This window comes from Saccopteryx bilineata, chromosome 3, assembly GCF_036850765.1.
Source record: "Saccopteryx bilineata isolate mSacBil1 chromosome 3, mSacBil1_pri_phased_curated, whole genome shotgun sequence".
NCBI lineage: Eukaryota > Metazoa > Chordata > Mammalia > Chiroptera > Emballonuridae > Saccopteryx > Saccopteryx bilineata.
The window spans coordinates 295,270,943-295,294,593 of record NC_089492.1 but is presented as its reverse complement, the minus strand read 5'-3'; the positions used below and the strand labels follow the sequence as shown (position 1 = coordinate 295,294,593).

Below are 23,651 nucleotides of genomic sequence, written 5' to 3'. Positions count from 1 at the left end.
CAGCGTTATTTCTGTAACAACAGGCTAATCAACTAAGGCAGGGCGTCAAATTACAGACCGCTGTTGAGGTTACTGTAATAGGTTATTTATTGATTTTGGTGAGAGAAGAGAAGGAGAGACAGGAATATCTTTTCCTGTATGTGCCCTGACCAGGGATCGAACCGGCAGCCAGCCTCTGTGCTTTGGTAAGATGCTCTAACGATTAGAGTCTAACCAACTGAGCCATCCGGCTGGGGGGCAGGGCGCACACTTTTAATCACAATGGCTCATGTGAGTCACTATGTGGCACGGGAGAACTTAGCATGGTGTTTTCGTGAACATTTTCCCTTAATCACATTTTTATTAGCATGATAATAAAAAAGGAGGCAGACCAAGCTCGAAAGACATTTTTGCTGGATAAAATGAAGAATCAAAGTGAGCTTTGCTTATACTAAATAAGCTTAAATAAGGGTTCTATACCATTTTCTTCGGTAGCCTCTCCCCCTCTTTCTCCGTATTCGCCTTATGGGATCTCAGAGGGAAGTCTTTGGGAGCTCTCTCCTCCGGTCTTCCTTTGTTTCTTCAGTCTTCTGCGAAAAGCAGGATGTGCACTGGTGGTTAAATGTCAGGTGGGGTGAGTCCGGAAGAAGCTTTCAAAATGATCTGCTCTTCTGAGAGTTTTGGTCCTCCTGCTTACACTTGGGAAGCTTTCTCCATACCAATGACATAATGAAAGCGACATTGACTGTCTCGATGTCTCTCAGACTGGCCGGAGACCAAGAAGTCACCTGCAGAGGCGGACGCCTATGAAGACCCGTTGTCCCAGGCCTGGCTGCTGGAGAGACTCACCAGCTGCCGGCTGCAGTGCGCTGTGCTGGGGCAGCCCTGGGGCTATGAGACTCTGTTTGAGAGGCAGCAGGTGAGTCAGGCCCACTGGGCCTGGAGGGGTGGGGGGACATGTTTGTGGGTCACTTGGCATGAAGGTGGGGTTTGCAGAATTTGCAGCTGGGCATGGCAGAGGCAGAGGAGAGGATTCCCGGGCATAGCGTCCATATTTGCATGGCACAGAGCGGGCAGACGTCGGGCTGCAGGAAGACCGTGGCCAGCATGAAGAAACTCTTGGAGAAAGAGACCATGCCTACAGTTCGTGTGGCAGGAGTTCCCCTGCGAATGCAGGGCCTCCTGCAAACAGACTAGACCAGGTATCCCCAAACTGCGAGCCGTATGCAGCCCTCTGAGGCCATTTATCTGGTCCCCTGCCGCACTTCTGGAAAGGGCACCTCTTTCACTGGTGGTCAGTGAGAGGAGCACTGTATGTGGTGGCCCTCCAACGGTCTGAGGGACAGTGAACTGGCCCCCTGTGTAAAAAGTTTGGGAACCCTGGACTAGACCTTGGAAAGAGTAGGCAGTCATGATTCACATAAGAAAAGCAGGGAAAACTCATTTGTAAGGAGTCAAACATTTGACGTGTAAAGAATAGGAGGAAACATCAAGCCAAGCTGTCAACAGCTTCTTTTTTTTTTTTTTTTTTTTAAATTTTATTTTTTTAGTGAGAAGAGGGGAGGCACAGACAGACTACTGCATGCTCTGTGTCTGGGATCTACCCGGCAAGCCCACTAGGGGGCGATGCTCTGCCCATCTGGGGCCTTGGTCAATTGCTCGGCAACCAAGCTATTTTAGCACCTGAGGTAAGGCCATGGAGCCATCCTCAGCATCTGGGGCCAACTTGCTCTAATCGAGCCATGGCTGCAGGAGGGAGGAAAAGAAAAAAGTGAGAGGAGGGAGGGGGGAGAAGCAGATGGGCACTTTTCCTGTGTGTCCTGACCGAGAAAGAAACGTGGGACTTCCACATGCCGGGCCAACACTACCACTGAGGTAACTGGCCTTTTTTTTTCATAAAGGACTTCATATGAGAGGAAAGCCCTGCAGACTTACCGAATAATGCATATTGAGTATTAGGGAAGCCTTCAGTTGGCATTAGAAAATTCACAGCCTACCCCACCAGAGCCATTGCAGGTTCATAAGTAGGTTTGGTCAAAACATGCGTTTGTGCCATTTCAGGGCTTGGTGACCATCACGAATATGGCTATCGACTTCTCCCAGCAGTTAGACCCTGATCGGAGGCGGTTCTGTAAGAATGTGACATGGGAGAACCATGATCTGGAAGTAGTGGGTAAGGCTGTCCCTCTCCCAGCCTGAATTTATCTTTCCTCAGTTTTGGATTGTGTGTGTCTGGTGGATCTTCTGAAGTGTTGGGCTGAATTTTTGCTCCTGATTTCTTTTTTTCTTTTTTTTTTTTGTTCTTAAGTGAGAAGTGCAGAGGCAGAGACAGACTCCTGCATGCACCTGACTGGGATCCACCCAGTGTGCCCACCAGGGGGTGATGCTCTGCCCATCTGGGGCTGTTGGCCGGTTGCTCAGCCACCAAGTTATATTAGTGCCTAAAGCGAGGCCATGGAGCCATCCTCAGCACCTGGGGCCAACTTGCTCCAACTGAGCCATGGCCGTAGGAGCGGCAGAGAAATAGAAGGGAAAAGGGGAAGGGTAGAGAAGCTGATGGGTGCTTCTCCTGTGTGCCCTGACCAGGAATCAAACTGGGGATGTCCATACAGTGAGCCAACACTCCACCACTGAGACACCTGGACAGGGCCTCCTGACTTCTAAGATAAGAGTTTGCCGTATGTAGAGTTGAAAGTCAGTGTCGTCATTATGCTTGAAGCACTCTCTCTGCTGTCTGTCGGGTACTTCTCACTTTATTTCCTGCTTCTTCCTGTGATAACATTTTTCTCTCAAAGTCGAGGACCTGATTCTCAAGAAGGCCGAGGGCCTGAGCAGACCCGTCTTTTCCAATATGCAGGATGCTGTGTTTCCAGGCCCGATTGGGTTCTTTGTCGGACCAAGGGAAGGAGCCCTGGCTGGTGAGGAGAGAGCTGACGGGAGGCCTCTTCTCGGGAGCGCCGGGAGGCCGGGCTGCGAAGGCCGCCACAGCGTAGCTAAGGCCTTCCGAGAGGCCGAGTTCTTACTGGTGTCCCGGAGAAAACTTGGCCAGGTCATATTGGGCTGGAGAGAGAATTTAGAATCTGCCCTTGGAAGATTATTCTCTTCTTCCCTCCTCCTCCTCACCTTGGGTGGTGACTCACACTCAGTAGCGCTCCCCCAGCTCCTGGCCAGTCGAACATGTATCAGCCACCCACTTCCTTAAGTGACCTTTTTCTGACCCAATGTGCTTTTGAAAGGCTGTCTTAGAAAGGTTCATTTTTCCATGGTCAACCGCCCACTCCCTTCACTGTGCGTCCATTCCTGTGGGAACTACACATTGGCCTCTCTGTTTGGCATTGGCCAGTGGTGGTAGAGAGAGGCCATTTGCACACGTGACTCAAACCATGACTCTGATAAGACATACTCGTGAGTTACTTGCATAAGGTAGAATTTTCAGAAGTTCCAATTTGACGTTGCAGAAGCAGAGGACAGGACCCCAGTTGTGTCCTTGTTGTAGTCGGACAAGGTGGGTGGAGGTTGGACGGCAAGAAGGGGTCTGTGGAGGAGGGTCTCTTCCTCATTTGATGTACAAGGGAGGGAGAGGGATTTCTTTGAAAAATAACTGTTTGGAGAAATGGCAGTCCTATCACCTGTCTGGATGACCGTTTACAAGGTAACTTTGACCCCTTTCAACACATGATAACCATATATTTTTAACATAGTAAGAATTATAGTGTCTATGCAGTCCCACATACAGATGTTTTTCACATGCTGTCCATGTTGCATGTATTTAATTAGGTTACTTCACATTTGTCAGTATGAAAAACATACAACAGGGATCTATCTGTATGTAAGTGAAAACTGTACATTTTGGGATTGTATCCCTGGACTAGATCATTCTTTATTATTTTAAAGGCTGCATTACAATGTATAGATATACCATAATTCACTTAACTAACTATTGAGGACATTGAACATTTACCGTATTTTTCGCTCCATAAGATGCACCTGACCATTAGACGTGCCCAGGGTTTTAAGCAGGAAAATAAGAAAAAAAATATTCTGAACCAAATGGTGTATTAAAATATTTAATAAAATATACCACAATAATATGTCAACCATGTAAACTCAACAGCAGAATTAACCCATTGTTATTAACAAATGAGAAGAGATTTTAATGTTCAAATACTCTTCTAGTTGTCTGGGAACCCGCAGCAGCTAAAAAGAAAAAATGAACATTTGCTCCACAAGACACACGGGCATTTCCCCCTCCACTTTGGGGAAAAAAGTGCATATTCTGGAGCGAAAAATGCAGTAGGTCTCTCCCAGTTTTTACATATAATAAAAATGGTCCAGTTTGTAGATCCCTTTGCATGATGAAAATGTACATATTTTGTAAAGTTTCAGGGATATAGTGTTATAGCATTGGTGAATAATATATTAGAAATCTGTAGACATCCTCACCAATAATAGTATTTGGTTGGTTTTCTTAAAGCTTTTTACCAAGCTGTTAAGTAAAAATTGAGTTTTATTTAATAATTATTTTCCAGAAACTTGTAAGGTGAGAATGTGTGCATTTAAGTCCAGTTAGTGTTCATGTTCTGTTACTGTTGTCTTTATACTCATCACCCACATTTCTCTTTGGTCCCTTTTGATGTCTTTATATAGTATGAATGTAAGTCCTGTTTTGTGAAGGTGATTTCACTTTTTCTTGATTTTGTGTGGCTTGTGAGTTTGCATGATGTTTCTTGCTATACAGTAGTTTAAACCGGTGGTACCTTCATTAATAGAAGCATTTACTCTGTTAACTTTCTTCACTCATAGTTTTTCTTTTCTTTCTTTCTTTTTTTTTTTTACAAGGACAGAGAGAGGGATAGATAGGGACAGACAGATAGGAATGGAGAGAGATGAGAAGCATCAATCATCAGTTTTTCGTTGCGACACCTTAGTTCATTGATTGCTTTCTCATATGTGCCTTGACCGCGGGCCTTCAGCAGACCGAATAACCCCTTGCTTGAGCCAGTGACCTTGGGTCCAAGACCTTGGGTGAGCTTTTTGCTCAAACCAGATGATCCCGCACTCAAGCTGGCAACTTTGGGGTCTCGAAGCTGGGTCCTTCTGCATCCCAGTCCAACGCTCTATCCACTGCACCACCGCTTGGTCAGGCTAGTTTTTCTTTTTATAAATAGATCCATTATTTCCATTTGGACCATGTAACAAATTTGTTTGGTCTTGTTTCTGTTACTTCTTTCCTGCTCTCTTTTGATGTCTTTCCATTTACTTAGGACTTCTTAATTTTATTCAGCAGTGTTCTGTGGTTTTAAGCATCAATCTTGTACCTCCTTCGGTAAATTTATTCCTAATTTCTTCTTGTAATGGAATTGTTTTCATAATTTCCTTTCAAGTTGTTCATTCTTAGTGTATACAAAGAGCAGTGATTTTGTGTGTGGCTCTTGTACCTTGTGATTTTGATGAATTACCTTATTGGCTCTGATACTTTGCTTGTGAGTTCTTTAGGATTTTCTATTAGATGCGAGCCTATCATCTGCAAATGTGGATGCCTTTTGTTTCTATTTCTAATTATCTGCCTGGAACTTTCAGACCAGTGTTGAATAGGATTAGCAAAAGCAGGCATCCTAGTCTGGGGTTGATCCGTGTTTATTTGTCATTTTTAAAAAGACTTTCTCCTTTTCCTTTTTCTTTTTTTACCATCATCTTTTTCCAGATATTGTCTCTCCCCAATACCAGTTTCATCTATATATACTTATTAAATATAACTATATGTGCAGTTTTTGTTATATGCTGATTTAGAAAAAGGATTTCCAACATACTCACTTCTCCTTATAAGCTTAAATTCTGAGATAAGATGTGTACTTTTTCAGTACTATATCTGAACATAATTATACCTAATATTTAAGACTCATCATTATTATAAAAACAGTATCTTCAAAATGGGAAGCTACATTGCAAGACCTTATGATTAATAAATGGCCAGGAAAGAAGTGACGATTTTGTCAAGCAGATAAACAAATGTAAAAATGATTTTATGGGACTACTAAGTTTTGGCCATCAATTGGCAATACAGCTTTTGTTTGAAATTACTCAGATAAAATAGGGTTTACAGAAGCACAATTTTCTGGTAGGATCGGAATAACCAGGCTTTCAGATGCGCCCGATGGAGGTTGTAGAGAACAGCCTGTTTTGTGCTTTGGCACGCTTCTTGGAACAACTTGTGATGACTGCTGTGGCATCCAAAGCAGGCTGGACAGAGAGAGAGAGAGAGAAGTTAAAATCTGTGAATGTCATAGTGTATTTTTTAGGTGGTATGATTGCAGAACATTTTTTTTCAACCGTGTACTCTTCTGATATGTAACCAATTCCATATTCCATATATATATAGATAGATAGATATAGATATATATATATATTTTTTCCCCTACTCACGTCTTCCAAGGTTCCAGTATAAATTCAATCCAGGGTCTATTTTACATACATCATAGGCTGCATGTTTTAGTGACGTAGCTTTGAGAAATGAATAATTTATATGGTTGAACTCACCCTTTTTAGTGAATTCATTAACAATTTTTCTTCTAGCCTATTTTTTTTTCTAGTACACAATAAAGGAAATATTTGTTCTCTTGCTATGTTTCAGGCAAACAATCTGTCCATGAGACCCAGGAATTATTTCCAAAGCAGGATTTATTTCCCGAAGTGGTAACAGACAGAACGTTAAGCGCTCATCTAGAGTGTTCCGCTTTCAGAGGACATGGGGATTCTGAGGGGGTGTGTGGAAAGAAGCTGGTAAGTCAGGTGACGACACGATTCAGGCAAGAGAGAGTCACCCCTAACAAAACCCTCTCTAAGGAAAGGGAGCACACGCATCACAGATCTGCAAGATGCTTCCCTTTGGATGACTCAGAAGAGAGAGTCCATAACCATGACTTGGTTCAGAAGAGTTTCCCTCAGAACACAGTGGTCATAAAACATACAGTAATCTACGCAGGGAGAAAACTTTTCAAATGTCACGAATGTAAGAAAACTTTCACCCAGAGCTCCTCTCTTACCGTTCATCAGAGAATCCACACTGGGGAGAAGCCCTATAAATGTCACGAGTGTGGCAAGGCCTTCAGCGATGGCTCCTCCTTTGCCCGACATCAAAGATGTCATACGGGCAAGAAGCCGTACGAGTGTGCTGACTGTGGGAAAGCCTTCATCCAGAACACCTCTCTTATTCGTCACTGGAGGTACTACCACACCGGGGTGAAACCCTTTGAGTGCGTCCACTGTGGGAAAGCCTTCAGTGATCACATAGGGCTCAATCAGCACAGGAGGATTCACACAGGAGAGAAGCCCTACAAGTGCGACGTATGTGACAAGTCCTTTCGCTACGGCTCCTCCCTTACCGTTCACCAAAGGATCCACACGGGGGAGAAACCCTACGCGTGCAACGTTTGTCGAAAAGCCTTCAGCCACCACGCGTCCCTGACTCAGCATCAACGAGTGCATTCCGGAGAGAAGCCTTTTAAGTGCCGAGAATGTGGGAAAGCCTTTCGGCAGAATATCCACCTCGCCAGCCATCTGAGGATCCACACCGGGGAGAAACCCTTTGAATGTGGGCAGTGTGGAAAATCCTTCAGCATCAGTTCCCAGCTCGCCACCCACCAGAGAATTCATACCGGAGAGAAGCCCTACGAGTGTGAGGTGTGTCGTAAAGCCTTCACCCAGAAGGCGCACCTGGTACAGCATCAGAAAACTCATACGGGGGAGAAACCCTACGAGTGTAAGGAATGTGGGAAAGCCTTCAGCCAGACCACCCACCTCATTCAACATCAGCGAGTGCACACCGGAGAGAGACCCTACAAATGTGTCGAGTGTGGGAAGGCCTTTGGAGATAACTCGTCCTGCACTCAGCATCAGAGGCTGCACACAGGCCAGAGGCCTTACGACTGCATGGAGTGCGGAAAGGCGTTTAAGACAAAGTCATCCCTGATCTGTCACCGCAGAAGTCACACCGGGGAGAAGCCTTACGCATGCGGTGCCTGTGGCAAGGCCTTCAGCCACCGTCAGTCCCTGAGCGTCCACCAGAGAATTCATTCTGGAAAGAAACCGTATGAATGCAAGGAATGCAGGAAGACCTTCGTCCAAATTGGGCACCTGAATCAGCATAAGAGAGTCCACACTGGGGAGAGGTCCTGCAACTATAAGAGAAACAGAAAGGTCCTGAGGCAGAGCACACACTTTGTGCATCCACGAGTTCACACTGGAGAGTCCTCAGCACGCCCCTCTCTGCCTCCCACATCAGGTGGGGATCTGTTCCCCAAATATCTCTGGAGTTCGAGCTCACTTCCATCACTGTAGTTTCAACAGCACTATTTCAGCTAGACTGCTCCGAACGTTTAAAAGGTGGTCTCTCTGCTCTTCTTTTTTTTTTTCTACAGGTTTGTTTTTCATGTAGCAGTCAGGTTGATTTAGGTCTGCCAGTAATTGGTTCACTTATCACGTAAAAACTTGCACTGAGATCCTTGAAACTGCTTGGTTCATGCCTAAGTTGCTCTTAAAACAGTGCCTAGTCCGTACTCAGCATTGAGTAATTTCAGCTCTCTTTAAAACATTATTTTGGGACATGGAAGCATTACCATAGTTAGCTCCAAATAAAAATGAGAGAAACCATGTGAATTTGACGATTGTAAAAAAGTCTTCAGTCATAACGCGTTCCTCATTCAACATCAAACAGTGTGGGAGACCAGGAGAAACCAGATTTTAGATCGGCAACAGGAGTTTAGGGGGTCAAGGCAAGGTTGCCGGTGTTGGTTTAAAACTTGATTTTATCATGTTGAGTTAGTGTTGTGGTTTTCCACACTAACTGAAGAAATGTAAGTAAGGTGAACTTGCTGGTAAGACAATTCAACCTTACTCTGCATCAGACAGCAGTCTTAGAAAGTTTGTAGACAATATGGAGGAGTAGGCCACCTTGGAGCAACCAGAAAAATGCAAGCTATATGTGCATAAAACTGCAGACACGCTACTCAAAAATTAGAAAATGTGGCAATAAATGAGCGATTTACAGTTACTTTGACTCACAAATAAATGCTGTTAAACTTAGAAGGACCCATTAACCTGAGGTACATTGGTCAAGAGTAGGGGTCAACAAACTGACTCCCAGCCAGAGTCTCACTGCCTTTTTTCATATGGCCCATGATCAAAAACATTTTTTAATGTTTAAATGGTTTAACAAGTGAAGAGAGTAATAGCGTGTGACAACATGAATATTTGAAATTTACGTTTCGGCATCTGTAAATAAAGTTTTATTGGCGCACAGCCAGACTCCATGTTTTACATATTGCCTATGGCTTGCACCACCTCAAATACTTACTGTCCTTTTAGAGAAAAAGTGTGCCTACCCTTGCTCCAGCGCAGAGAAGTAATACACAAAAGATTCTAATTATTTGTTCGAGAATACAACTCTCATATTAAACTGTCGAGTGAGTTATAGAGATGAAAGGAAACTATTAAACCATATTGAACAACAGAAAATATGCCCATAAAAAAACATTTCTAGATGAAATAACTGATACCATTAAAATATTTGTAAATTATTTTATCACAACAGAGTCCTTATAGGATATGTTTGAGAGATTTTTTTTTAAAAAAATTACATGAGGAAAAATAATTTAGCAAGCATTGCTGGACATTTTTAACATGTTTCTTTGCATTTGAGATTTTGGTATATAAAATGATTTTTTTTATTTGGGGGGGAAATAATGTTTTCACAGTTCATTATTTACTATTTTAAAAAAGGCACATTTACACCTTCCAGGGAAATAGAATACAGTTGGATTTACTAAGTAGGACATGGAGTTCTAGAACATAAGGAAAAGAGTAAGTTGGCCTACATAAAGATTTAAAACTGCAGCATGGTGAAAGGCACCAAAAGAGGTAAAGATAATGGACAGAAAATATATGTAACTGATTTAGTAACAAAGCGCTATTACACATTCAAAGCAGTGGGGGGGAAATTTGACAGTGCCTATCTATCAACAGGCCTGTCACAGTTGAGACATCAGATGAACCAAGAAAATTTGTGAAGTTCTTAACCTCACTAACCAGAAAATTACAAATTGAGACAAATTTTTATTGCTTTTCAGATGGATCAAAATGTGGAAAATATCCAGTACTGGTGTCAGTGTGGGCAGACGGGCACTTGACCGTCATTAGTTGTGTAAATTTGTCTTGTGTCTTTTTGGAAGGCACTGTGACATGACCTGTCAATGTTAGGAATGTGTGTTTCTCTTGGAAGAGTAAGTCTAGATCTAGGAATTCTATCCTACTGGAATAAATAGATAGGTGTGAGTGGTGTTTCTTGCAGCGTTGTTTTAATTATGACAAAGAGGGTTTCAGAGTCCTGCCAAGCAGCTCGATTAAGCTGTGAATATTCAGTACTGTATTAGTTCAGTCAGTAGAAAGAAGTGAAGCTCATTGGAGTGCTTCAGTGGAGAGTGCTCCATCCATACTATACTGTATTTAATGAAATATGCGATTTGTAGAACCTTATGTGTGAAATAATTTTTGTAGTCATAGAGCCAAAATTAATATTGAATATGTATATATCTTTGCATGTATATATATACCTGCGTGTTTGTGTAATGTTTTTCAGTATATATACGTTGAAATCTGTTTTTGTCTTTAACACACACTTCCTAGTGTTGGCATTTTCACTTTTATTCATTCTATATTGTTCTGCCAGTCACATGGCTCCAATGAAGCAAGTCAGAATTTTCATTCTTTGTTTTGATTTGGAGACACAGGGACAGGAGCACGGTCAATATTCAGCTTTACGGAGGGTCCGAGTGGATGTTTTATTTCAGTCGTTACTCGTTTTGATTGATTTGGGCCCCTTATTGTACCTGCTGTTAACTGTATAGGCTATATCACTCCTGGACTGGAAGTGGTTGTAATGGAATATCCTTTGGCAACAGCCTACCAATGTCTGCCTCTCAGTCCATCACTGATCCATTAAAACAATTTCTGCCTTCTCGCTTCCTAGTTTTGTTCTGTTCTTTAACTCTTTGAGGCACCTAGTATTCTTCCAATATTTTACTTCTAACTCTGAGTGAGAGTCATCACCTTTCAACCAAAGAAAGCTAGCCTGTATAGGAATTGGTACTAGAAGAGTGACTGTCCGGCTATAGAGCATTGTTACTGAATGAGGTAGGTCAAAAGCAAACCTACAGGCCCATTTTGTGCTAGGAAAGGGTGTTCATATACAGTAGTGTTATCAGCCCATTTTGTATTAGGGACTGGACAATTCTTTCCAAGAACTGATGAGTGAAGGCTAGCTCCTAAAGTCATTTGTGATGCTTATTTTATTATTATTGTTATTATTTTAATCTTTCTGAAGTGAGAAGTGGTGAGGCAGAGAGACAGACTCCCACATGCACCCGACCAGGATCCACTCGGCCTGCCCACCAGGGAATGATGCCCTGCCCAGCTAGGGTGTTGCTCCGCTGCAGCTGGAGCCAGTCTAGCACCTGAGGCGGAGGCCACAGAGCCATCCTCAGTGCCCGGGCCCACTTTGCTCCATTGGAGCCTTTGCTGCAGGAGGGGAAGAGAGAGATAGAGAGGAAGAGGGGGAAGGATGGAGAAGCAGATGAGCCCTCCTCCTGTGTGCCCTGGCCAGGAATTGAACCCGGGACGTCACACACCTGGCCAATGCTCTACCGCTGAGCCAACCAGCCAGGGCTGTGATGCTTCTTTATAATGAAATTGGATGATTACAGGTAAAAGCCCTCTTCAAATTCTGACCTTAAATAATACAGTGAAATCAGGGCCTTTTTAATTAGTGCATTAGGAATCATCTTACTGCTTCTAACCATGGGGCTGCAATCGATGGAGGCCAGATGCAACAGAAGGTCCAGTTAGTTGCTCAGCTGTGGTGCTTGACTGAATTCCCAACCCTGTCACTTCTCTTAAGTGAAACTCTAGTCTTGGAAAAGATTTGAATCATGTTATTGGAATGGAGCTGTCACAAAGAGATCATGCATCTTTGAAAACTTTGATTATCAAGCCTTAAGAAACTTCCCAACTAATTCTACTTTCCATGCCTTCATTGTGACAGAAAATTTTTGAGTTTGCTCTTCTAATCCCACCATTATTGCTTTGTTGGCTAACCAAAATCTGAATTTAATGGTGTATAGTTTGAAATAAAGATAAGGAATAGATTAATCTCATTCATAAATACTATCCTTTACTAATTTTGCTATAAAAAATCTAGGGAATGCTTTTGGAAGTGTACTTAGATGGTTAGAATTATTTATAGTTTGCATAATTTATAAGGACAAGAGTATATTATGCTAGATGGACTCATTCATGTACATGCCCCTGACTTTTTTTTTTTTTTGCAGAGACTCCTGTCTGGGCCTAGTAGCCTTTCCTGTTATATTCTTTTTTTTTTTTTTCCTTTTATAAAAATTTACTTTAGAGATAGAGGAAGAGAACAAGACATCGATTTATTGTTCTGCTTATTTTTGCATTCATTGGTTGATTCTTACATGTGCCCTGACTGGGGATTGAACCCACAACCTTAGCATGTCAGGACAATACTCTAACTCCCATCCATCATCTAATTTCTAAGAAGGTTTTTCCTCACTTTTCTTAAAGTCTTCATTGGAATAATCCTTTATATTTGTATAATAAGTATTGGACAAACTCCCAAGCATTCAAGCTAATGCTAAAAGAACTAAGGAGTGGTCTCAGCTTCTATCTATCTCAAGGGAGACAGAGTTTGGAGACTGAGTTCAACTAAGTTCAACTTTTGTTCAACTGAAACAAAAGGAACATGCAGTCTTTCTACAATGTATGAATTACAACATCTATTATGCAATAAAAGTATTAGATATATGAAAAAACACCAGATTTAAAAGAAAAAGCAGCTGAGATCAATCCCGAGACAACCCAGATATTGGCATTAGCAAACCAGAATCTTAAATCCACTATTATAATTATTCTAAAGGATATAAAGGAAAGTGTGGAATTAATGAGTGAGCATATTGGGATTTCAGCCAATGTTTAAAAACATTTTGGAAATAGGATTTCCAAAAATGAGAAATACAATACTTGGATGAAAAAATAATGAATTGGAGGTGGCAGAGGGGTCGGAGTTTAATATAGGTACATTAAAATACAGAGAAGAAAGGATTTAGAGAAAATAGTGCCTCAGTGACTTACGTAATAATACCAAAATGTCAACAAATATAATTAGAATTTTTAAAAGTGATGAAATAGAAAATCTATTTGAATAATGTTCAGTAGTTCCCCAAATATGGATGGTGAGAGACACATATTTCCACATTCAAGAATGTAAAAAAGCCTGGCCAGGCGGTGGTGCAGTGGATAGAACGTCTGACTGGGTTGCAGAGGACCCAGGTTCGAGACCCCGAGGTCGCCAGCTTGAGCGCGGGCTCATCTGGTTTGAGCAAAAGCCCATCAACTTGAACCCAAGGTCGCTGGCTCCAGGAAGGGGTCCAGGGGTTGTCAAACTTTTTATAAAAACTGCCCACTTTTGCAGTGCTGGTCAACCTTGTCTCTACCGTGCAACCAAACAGCGCCGCGATTGGCCCATCATGAAAGCTGGAATGCTCACTAGTGGGTGGTAGGGACCAGGTCTACCAGCACTGCAAAAGTGGGCGGTTTTTATAAAAAGTTTGAAGGCCCACAGTCAAGGCACATATGAGAAAGCAATCAATGAACAACTAAGGTGTTGCAACGTGCAATGAAAAACTAATGATTGATGCTTCTCATCTCTCTCCGTTCCTGTCTGTCCCTGTCTACCCCTCTCTCTGACTTACTCTCTGTCTCTGTAACAAAAAACAAACAAAAAAAGAATGTAAAAAATCCCAAACAGAATAACTACAAAGGAAACCACACCAGGCCACATCATGATACATTTGTTGAAACTCAAAGATAAAAACAAAACCTGTAAAGTAGTGAAATAAAATGACACATTATAGGCAGGAACAATGATATGAATAACGACTAGCTTTTAATCAGAAACACAGGTCAGAGGACAATGGGGTGACACTTTTTTTAAGTGCTGGGAATGAAAAAAAATGTTTCAATCTAGAATTTTATAGCCAGAGAAAATATCTTAAAAAAAAATGGACATGAGATAGACTTACATAAACAAAAGCCATGAATTTCTTGCTAGCAAATCTACACAATCAGAAATGCTAAAGAATTTTCTTAGGCTTGAGGTGAATACTTGGTGACACCCTGGAGCACCAGAGGTGGTAAATATGTGGGTGAAAAATTTAAAACCTAGCATTCTCAATTCTTACAAACTGTTTAAAACGTGATTGTTATAGTCAAAATTATCACATTGTATTGAGTTTATAGTGCATATAAATGTACTATGTATATATATCATAAGTGATAGGTATGTAAGTAGAACTATCTGCAGATTTCTTACACTTAATGAGAAAGAGCACAGTATTAACTTCAAGTACACTGAGAAGATAAGGATGTATACTATAATTCCTTGAACAACCACTTTACATATACTAAAGGTGACATAAATTAAAATATACTAAGTGCAGAGAAATGTAGGTAAAAGACAAAGTGAAGTTCTAAAAAATATTCAGTTCAAAAAAGTCTGAAAAGGACAACAAAGGCAGCTAAAACAGGCAATTAAAAAAGAAAATAGTGCCTGACCTGCAGTGGTGCAGTAGATAAAGCATTGACCTGGAACACTGAGGTTGCTGGTTTGAAACTGTAGGCTTGCCTGGTCTCAAGGCATGAATGGGACTTGAAGCTTTCTGCTCCTCCCCCTTCTCTCTCTCTCTCTCTCTGAAAAAAACAAAAACAAAAACATAGCAAAATGGTTAACTTAAATCCAACCATATCCGTAATTACATTAAATATAAGTGGACTAAATACTCCAATTAATTTAGAAATTGTTGAAATGGATTTTAAGGAATAAGAAATACTAAAAATTAAATCCTGGCCGTTGGCTCAGTGAATAGAGCATGGACTTGGCATGCGATGTCCCAGGTTTGATCTGCAGTCAGGGAAGACAGGAGAAGTGACCATCTGCTTCTCACCTTCTCTTTTCTCCTCTCGCAGCCAGTGGCTCAGTTGGTTCAAGTGTCTGCCCTGGGCGCCAAGGATAGCTTAGTTGATTCGAGCATCAGCCCCAAATGGGGGTTACCAGGTGGTTCCTGGTAAGGGAGCATGGGGGAGTCTATCTCCTCACACTTAAAAAAAACCAAACACGTAACAGTAGATGATCAAACACTACATGAGTGAAATTATGGTAAAAATGAAGTTTTTTGGCTGGTTGGCTCTGGTACAGCGTCGGCCTGGCGTGCAGAAGTCCGGGGTTCAGTTCCTGGCCAGGGCACACAGGAGAAGCGCCCATCTGCTCCACCCCTCCCCCTCTCCTTCCTCTCTGTCTCTCTCTTCCCCTCCCGCAGCCAAGGCTCCACTGGAGCAAAGATGGCCCGGGAGCTGGGGATGGCTCCGTGGCCTCTGCCTCAGGCACTAGAGTGGCTCTGGTTGCAACAGAGCAATGCTCCGGATGGGCAGAGCATTGCCCCCTGGTGGGCATGCCGGGTGGATCCCGGTCGGGCACATGCGGGAGTCTGTCTGACTGCCTCCCCGTTTCCAGCTTCAGAAAAATACAAAAAAAAAACAACCCACAAAAATGAAGTTTTTAATATGTTTACCATGAAATTAGAAAGTATGTAATCCAAGTATGTAAAGGAGTTCAAGAGCCATTGGATATACACAGACAAGAAGAGAAAATCAGTGAAATGTAAAAGGCAGACAATGAACAGAACTTGAAGCTCTGTTTTTGAAAAGGTTTATCAAATATCAAGCTGTTGATTAGAGTAAGAGAGAGATTGTTTTAACGAGCTGAACCACCAAAGGTATAAAACAGATAAATGCAGAGTTGAAAAATAACAAGTTTAGAGAGAATAGAGAGTTAAACAACCAAATATATATCTAAATGAAGGGGATAAATTCTTTGAAAAATATAAAAGTGCATAGGAAATGCAGAGTAAATCAAGGCATGGGTTCAGAAACCACTCATTGTAGGAGAATACTGTTCAGGCTTTAAAGATGAGCTCTACCAGAATGCTAATAAATGTTTCATTCCTGTCTTACAGAAGTTATTCCAAAAAATAAGAGAAAAGTAACCTGTAGCCCAGTTTATTTTGTAAGGTTCATATAACCTTGATTTCACAATAATCCAAGGACAATATATGATAATGACAAGGCCCATTTCACTTAGCAAGATACATGCTTACATTTTAAATAAAGTATGGTCTAACTGTATTCACTAGTCTCTTTAAAAAATTTACAATGTGGCCCTGCCGGGTTGGCTCAGCAGTAGAGCGTCAGCCTGCTGTGTCGAAGTCCTGGGTTTGATTCCTGGTCAGGGCACACAGGAGAAGCACCCATCTGCTTCTCCACCCTTCCCCTCTCTTTCCTCTCTATCTCTCTCTTCCCCTCCCACAGCCAAGGCTCCATTGGAGCAAAGTTGGCCTGGGCACTGAGGATGGCTCCATGGCCTCCACCTCAGGCACTAGAATGGCTCCAGTTGCAACAGAGCAATGCCCCAGATGGGCAGAGCATTGCACCCTGATGGGCATGCGGGGTGGATCCCAGTCGGGTGCATGCAGGAGTCTGTCTCTCTGCCTTCCTGCTTCTCATTTCAGAAAAATAAAAATATAATTACAATATTAATAAAATAAAAAATTGATGTTATGATCAAATACAGTAGTGCTTTTTCACAAAAGACAAGGCTTCAGTAGATGAGCGGATAAAAAAAGCTGTGGTATATTTACACAATGCAATACTCTGTGGCCATAAACAAAGAAAAGAAAAAGAAGGAAATCTTACCTTTTGGAGCAGCATGGATGGACCGGAGATTATTGGGCTAAGTGAAATAAGCCAGTCAGAGAAAGACAAGTATCATGTGATCTCACTAATATATGGAATCTCATGAGTACAGTAAACTGAAGTATAAAATAGAGACAGAGGCATGGACACAGAGAACAGATAGACAATTTGTATATATAGTTATATGTATATATATATTTATGTATATAACATAGACACCACAGTGGTGATAGCCAGAGGGAAAGGGGTGTGGGGGTAGGTGGAGGTGGGAAAAGTGGAGGGAAATGGGGACAAAAGAGACTGCTTGGGCTGATGACTGCATGATGCGATGTGCAAAGGATGTTTATTGAGTTGCACACCTGAACGTGTGCCCCAATTAATTCAATTAAAAATAAATTAATTTGACTGACCAGGCGGTGGCACAGTGGAAAGAGCATCGGACTGGGATGCAGAGGACCCAGGTTCGAGACCCCAAGGTCACCAGCTTGAGCGCGGGCTCATCTGGTTTGAGGAAAAGCCCACCAGCTTGAACCCAAGGTTGCTGGCCCCAGCAAGGGGCTACTCGGTCTGCTGAAGGCCCACGGTCAAGGCACATATGAGAAAGCAATCAATGAACAACTAAGGTGTTGCAACGCACAATGAAAAACTAATAATTGATGCTTCTCATCTCTCTCCGTTCCTGTCTGTCCCTGTCTATCCCTGTCTCTGACTCTCTGTCTCTGTAAAAAAAAATAATAATTTTTTTGAAAGCAAGGATGTCCTAATGTCAGAAAATCTATCAGTCGTTCACATTAATAGAAGAAAAAAATCATGTGGTTACCTTAATGTAGAAAAGCACCCCTTAAACTAACAAGAAAACTTGATACTTAATAGTACAATACAATGCATTATGTAAGTACTAAATGGTACTTCATGCTTTCACTTTGATGGGAAGAATAAGGCAGGTACATCTAGTGTTGTTACTCTCTGATATAGTACTGGAGTTCCAGCCATCTTCTGGAAAGAAAAGGAATAAAATGTAGTGATCAGGAAGAGAATAGATATTACTGTCATTGGTAGAGATGGTATGCACATTTGTCTATAAAAACAAATTACAACCCTGTAAGATGGTTCACAAGATTGACAGTCAACTTATAATCAATATTTTGTTTCTCCCACTGTGCCATCTTTGATTTTAATTGAGAATTTTATATTCTGGTTTTTTTTGTTTGTCCCTCTTAGATGTTTTGTTCCTCTGGCTTCCATCAGAATTTTAACTTTGACTTTCTGTATATTGAAAATAATATGCCTAGGTTTGTGTGTATGTGTATGTGTTTGTCTTGCTTGGTATTCTCTGTGCTTCCTCAATCTGTTGTCTATTGTCTGTCATTAACCTTGGAAACTTCTCAGCCATTAATACTTTAATATTCTTCTTTCTTTTTCTGGTATTCCAGTTATGCATATGTGTTACTGCACAATTCTCAGATATTAGGAGGCATGTTCTTTTCCTCTTTTTATTTCACTTGGGAAGTTTCTATTGACATATCTTCAAACTCACTCATTTTTTCCTCACCTGTGTCCAGTCTGTTAATGAGCTCATCAAAGGCATTGTTTATTTCTGTCATAGTACTTTAAATGTCTAGCATATTTTGATTTTTTAAATTTTTTATTTATTTTTGTGTATGTGTGTGACAGAGACAGAGATAGGGACAGACAGGAAGGGAGAGAGATGAGAAGCATCAATTCTTTGTTGCGGCACCTTAGTTGTTCATTGATTGCTTTCTCTTATCTGCCTTAACGAGGGTACTACAGCTGAGCTAGTGACCCCTTTATCAAGCCAGCGAACTTTGGCTTCAAGTCAGCAACCTCAGGGTTTTGAACCTGGGTCCTCTGCATCCCAGTTCAATGCTCTACCCACTGCACCACCACCTTGGTCAGGCTAGCATATTTTGAATTTTGAAAGTTTCCATCTCTACTTGTATTATTCATCTGTTCTTGCATGTTGTCTACTTTTCCCTTTAGTGGCCTTGATATATTATTAATCACAGTTATTTTAAATTCCTGGTATGAAAATATTAAAATCTCTGCCATATCGGAGTCTGATTCTGATGCTTGCCTTGTCTATTCATACTGTGGTTTTTCTTGGCCATGCCTTGCAATTTTGTTGATAGTTGGCCAAAACATACTAGGTAATAGAAAATAAGATAATTAGCATTTTATTGTGAAGTTTTATGTTAATCTGGCTAGACACTGTGCTGTGTTTAACGTTTTCTTTTCTTTTTTTGTGTGTGTATTTTTCTAAAGTTAGAAGTGGGTAGGTAGTCAGACAGACTCCCCGCATGCACCCTACCGGGATCCACCTGGCATACCCAGTAGGGGGTGATGCTCTGCCCATCTGGGGTGTTGCTCCATTGCAACCAGAGCCACTCTAGCACCTGAGGTGGAGGCCATGGAGCCATCCTCAGTGCCCAGGCCAACTTTGCGCCAATGGAGCCTTGGCTGTGGGAGGGGAAGAGAGAGACAGAGAGAAAGGAGAGGGAGAAGGGTGGAGAAGCAGATGGGCACTACTCCTGTGTGCCCTGGCCAAGAATCAAACTCGGAACTTCCACACACCCAGCTGACACTCTACTGCTGATCCAACCGGCCAGGGCCCTAAGAACTCCTTCTTTTCTTTTCTTTTATTTATTTATTTTTTACAGAGACAGTGAGTCAGAGAGAGGGATAGACAGGGACAGACAGACAAGAACGGAGAGCCTGACCAGGCGGTGGCGCAGTGGATAGAGCGTTGGACTGGGATGCGGAGGACCCAGGTTCGAGACCCCGAGCTCACCAGATTAAGTGCGGGCTCATCTGGTTTGAGCAAGAGCTCACCAGCTTGGACCCAGGGTCTCTGGATGGAGCGAGGGGAGGGGGAGGGTTGCTCAGTCTGCTGTAGCCCCACAGTCAAGGCACATATGAGAAAGCAATCAATGAACAACTAAAGTGTTGCAACGAAAGACTGATGATTGATGCTTCTCATCTCTCTCCATTCCTGTCTGTCTGTCTCTATCTGACTCTCTCTCTGTCTCTGTAAAAAAATAAAAATAAATAAATAAATAAATTAAAAAAAAAAAAAAAAAGAACGGAGAGAGATGAGAAGCATCAATCATTAGTTTTTCATTGCGCGTTGCAACACCTTAGTTGTTCATTGATTGCTTTCTCATATGTGCCTTGACCGGGGGCCTTCAGCAGACCGAGTAACCCCTTGCTGGAGCCAGTGACTTTGGGTTCAAGCTGGTGGGCTTTTGCTCAAACCAGATGAGCCCGCACTCAAGCTGGCAACCTCAGAGTTTCAAACCTGGGTCCTTCTGCATCCCAGTCCGATGCTCTGTCCACTGTGCCACCGCCTGGTCAGGCAAGAACTGCTTCTTTTTTCTTTTTTGTATTTTTTTAAATTTGGAAACAGGGAGGCAGTCAGACAGACTCCTGCATGCGCCCGGCCAGGATCCACCCGGCACGCCCACCAGGGCGCGATGCTCTGCCCACCTGGGGCGTCGCTCTGTTACAGCCAGAGCCATTCTAGCACCTGAGACAGAGGCCACAGAGCCATCCTCAGTGCCCGGGCCAACTTTGCTCCAATGGAGCCTTGGCTGCAGGAGGGGAAGAGAGAGACAGAGAGGAAGGAGAGGGGGAGGGGTGGAGAAGCAGATGGGCGCTTCTCCTGTGTGCCCTGGCCGGGAATCGAACCCAGGACTCCTGCACGCCAGGCCAATGCTGTACCACTGAGCAAACTGGCCAGGGCCTAAGAACTCCTTCTTAAATGAAGTTGTGTTTGTGTGCATCTTGCTGCTTGTTGTAATCTGCTGTTATACTAAAGCCCAGTTGGTATGATAGTCAAGTATTGGGAAAGGGAAGGATTCTATAACCTTGTTACTAAATTTCAGTTTTTCCTTGGACTTGGTTTTTAGTCCTTGGTCTGTGACCTTTAGAAGTGCTTCTTTAGCCCTTATTAACACAGGATGGCAAGAGGGGCTGGAGCTACCCAGTTGGCCCTCCTCCGGGTCCAAAAAGGTTCTAATATGTGGTTTTTCTTGGAGTGCAGGACTTTGTTATGGAAAACACTCACAGCCTTTGTCAAAATGTTTACTTTTCGGCCCTGGCTGGTTGGCTCATGTGGGAGTTGTCTGACTGCCTCCATGCTCTAACTTGGGGAAAAAATACAAAAAAAAAATGTTTACTTTTCCCCTCCCCCTGCCCCAAATAAGAAGGTTCTTCCCTCAACACATATAACTTGATTTAGAACTTGGTAGAGTTCCTGGATGTAAAATTCATGCCTATGTGGGAGCTTCTAGGAGTCTTTCACTCCCAAGTTATTCCACAGGAAACCTCTAACAATTTGCCAAAATTACCCATTAATTTGTTCCAGTTTATAGCTCCAGCAGCATCTGCTTAAGGTAAGTTGATATTTGGTATGATTTTTCTGTATTCCCCTAACTCCAGATTTTTGGGTGGTGATTTCCTTTGTATATTTTCAATTCCCTGATAGATTTTATTTTAACTTTTATGATTTTCACTTTGTTGAATGTTTTTATGTTTGTGAAGATGTGAGTGAAGGTCTCCAAGCCCTTTATAATATGTTAGTTCTAAAACCGAAAGTATCAGTATTGTTTTTATCCAACTCCAATAATGGCCGACAAGTGTTATAAATACTAATAGTTCATTTTTAGTTCCTTAGCAACGACAGATTCACAGCTAGAATTAGCCATGAAGTCTGAAGGACACTGGATCCTGGAAAGCCAGAGTCCAGATGTGGCTTTGAGTGATTGGTTGTGTCTGAGAGAGATCCTTAATTTTTAGGTGATATGTATGTGGTGGCTCAGTCTCTAGCTGTGTCACAATGAGACTGCTAAATTAAGTAATTTTTTATATCATTTTTTTTCTTCATTGGGAAGCAGAGAGGCAGAGAGACAGGCTCCCAAATGCTCCACTACTGGGATCCATGGGCAAGCCCCATGTGGGGCCTTGCTCTGGCTATCTGGGGCTATTGCTCCATTGCTTGGCAACCAAGCTATTTTGGAGCCTCAGGCAAGGCCATGGAGCCATCCTCAGCACCGGGGCCAACTTTGCTCCAATGGAGCCTTGGCTGCAGGTGGTAAAGAGATAGAAAGGAGAGGGGGAATGGTGGAGAAGCAGATCGGTGTTTGTCTTGTGTGCCCTGGCTGGGAATCAAACCCGGGACATCCACATGCCAGGCTGGCACTCTACCACTGAACCAACTGTCCAGAGCCAGCAGAGATAGGATCTTGAAGAACAAGAACAAATTGATAGAATCTTTTAAGGCATCTGCTTTATTGAAGACAACAAGACCAACAAAAACTTGAGAAGGGCCTATATCAGACATAGAGAAACTTCTAATAATCTGGATTGAATACCAGGTACAGAAGTGTACCCTCTCAGCACCATGATGATCATGGCCAAAGCAATATGTTTGTTTTGCGACTTTGAAAGAAGAGGCTGGACCCAACTACAATGTTGAATTTACTGCTAGCTCTGGATGATTTAAACAATTCAAGAACCGTTATTTATTACATAATGTGAAAGTGAATTGTGAAGCCTGCACGTGCTTACATATAAAGGCAGCTGAAGAATTTTTGGAAACTCGAGATAAGCTGACTGTGGAGAAAAATTACTTGCCAGAACAAATATTCAATATAGATGAAACTTCACTATTCTAGAAACGAATGCCTGAAAGGCATTTGACTATATCTTTATGTTTTGATGTGTTTAGATATACAAATATTTAGCATGCTGCTATGATTGCCTGCAATATTCAGTGGTGTAACGTGGTGTACAGTTTAGTAGCATAGGAGCACTAAGCCATACCAGGTGTGTAGTAGGCTATATACCATCTACCATATTTTTGCTCCTAAAGATGCATAGAAAATAAGAAGATCTTATTTTCAGGGGATGTCTTATTTTTCCATGAACCTTAAGAATTCACGCTTAATTGTTGAACAAAAAAAATCAACATGTATTAATACTGTAGTCATGTCGTCACAAACATCACCATAACCGGCCAAACTTTGAATTCCATCCAGAATTTCTCGTTACTCTATTTCTATGTACAACCGTCTACCCGTGTTTCCCCAAAAAGAAGACAGGGTCTTATATTAATTTTTGCTCTTAAAGATGTGCTAGGTCTTATTTTCACAGGAGGCCTTATAATTTCTAAGCTGAAAGAAATTGGAGTAGGTCTTATTTTCGGGAGATGTCTTATTTTCGAGGAAACACGGTTGGTTGGTTTGTGTAAGTGCCTCTCTGATGTTCATACATGAGTATATAGGGTCATTTCTCAGAAGGCTCCCCCCTTGTTAAGCGATACAGGACTAGATGCCCGGTGCTTGTCCAGTTGGTGAGATTACAACTCTGAACAAGACTGAGAAGCTCCTTCCAACAAGCAGGGCCAAAACGGGCACGGGGAGTAGATTTATCAGAGAGGAAGAATTCCAGAAGTCACAAATCACAACAGGCGACACTGAGACCACGCCCCAAAGGCCCCACCCCCAGCCCCGCCTTACTAAGCCCCGCCCCTGTCCCGGGCTTGCCGGGCGCCCTACCCTGGGTGGTGAGAGCTCACGCTCAGTTTTCCGAGCCTGCGCACTGGTAGCCTGGCCACGGTTCCTAGGCTTCGCACTCCGCGGGCGTCATGGAGGCGGCTTGTCCTTTTGGGACCCAGAGTCGGGGCGGAGAGGCCTCTGGGCGGCTCGGTTTCAGACCGGGAGGCACCTTGAGAAGATGGAACGTAGCGCTCACTAGATCAGGAAGGGCACCGTACT

At 42.5% G+C, this 23,651-nt stretch overlaps 1 protein-coding gene and 1 long non-coding RNA gene across 5 annotated transcripts in view; one reads left to right on the top strand and one right to left on the bottom strand.

Moving 5' to 3' along the window:
• ZFP28 (ZFP28 zinc finger protein) overlaps positions 1–10,104 on the top strand; it is a 20,228-nt gene extending 10,124 nt beyond the window's left edge. For all 4 annotated transcript variants that reach the window (XM_066270903.1, XM_066270902.1, XM_066270906.1 and 1 more), the window contains 3 exons: positions 744–898; positions 2,041–2,152; positions 6,611–10,104. In XM_066270903.1, the coding sequence (XP_066127000.1) occupies positions 744–898; positions 2,041–2,152; positions 6,611–8,316 (1,973 nt within the window). In that variant the 3' untranslated portion in view covers positions 8,317–10,104. The remainder of the gene's footprint in view (positions 1–743; positions 899–2,040; positions 2,153–6,610) is intronic.
• On the bottom strand, positions 5,942–23,651 carry LOC136331852 (uncharacterized). The gene is made up of 3 exons (XR_010730548.1): positions 23,433–23,651; positions 14,665–14,797; positions 5,942–6,219 (listed from the first exon to the last, which is right to left on the bottom strand). It is a non-coding gene; the product is annotated as an uncharacterized lncRNA (long non-coding RNA).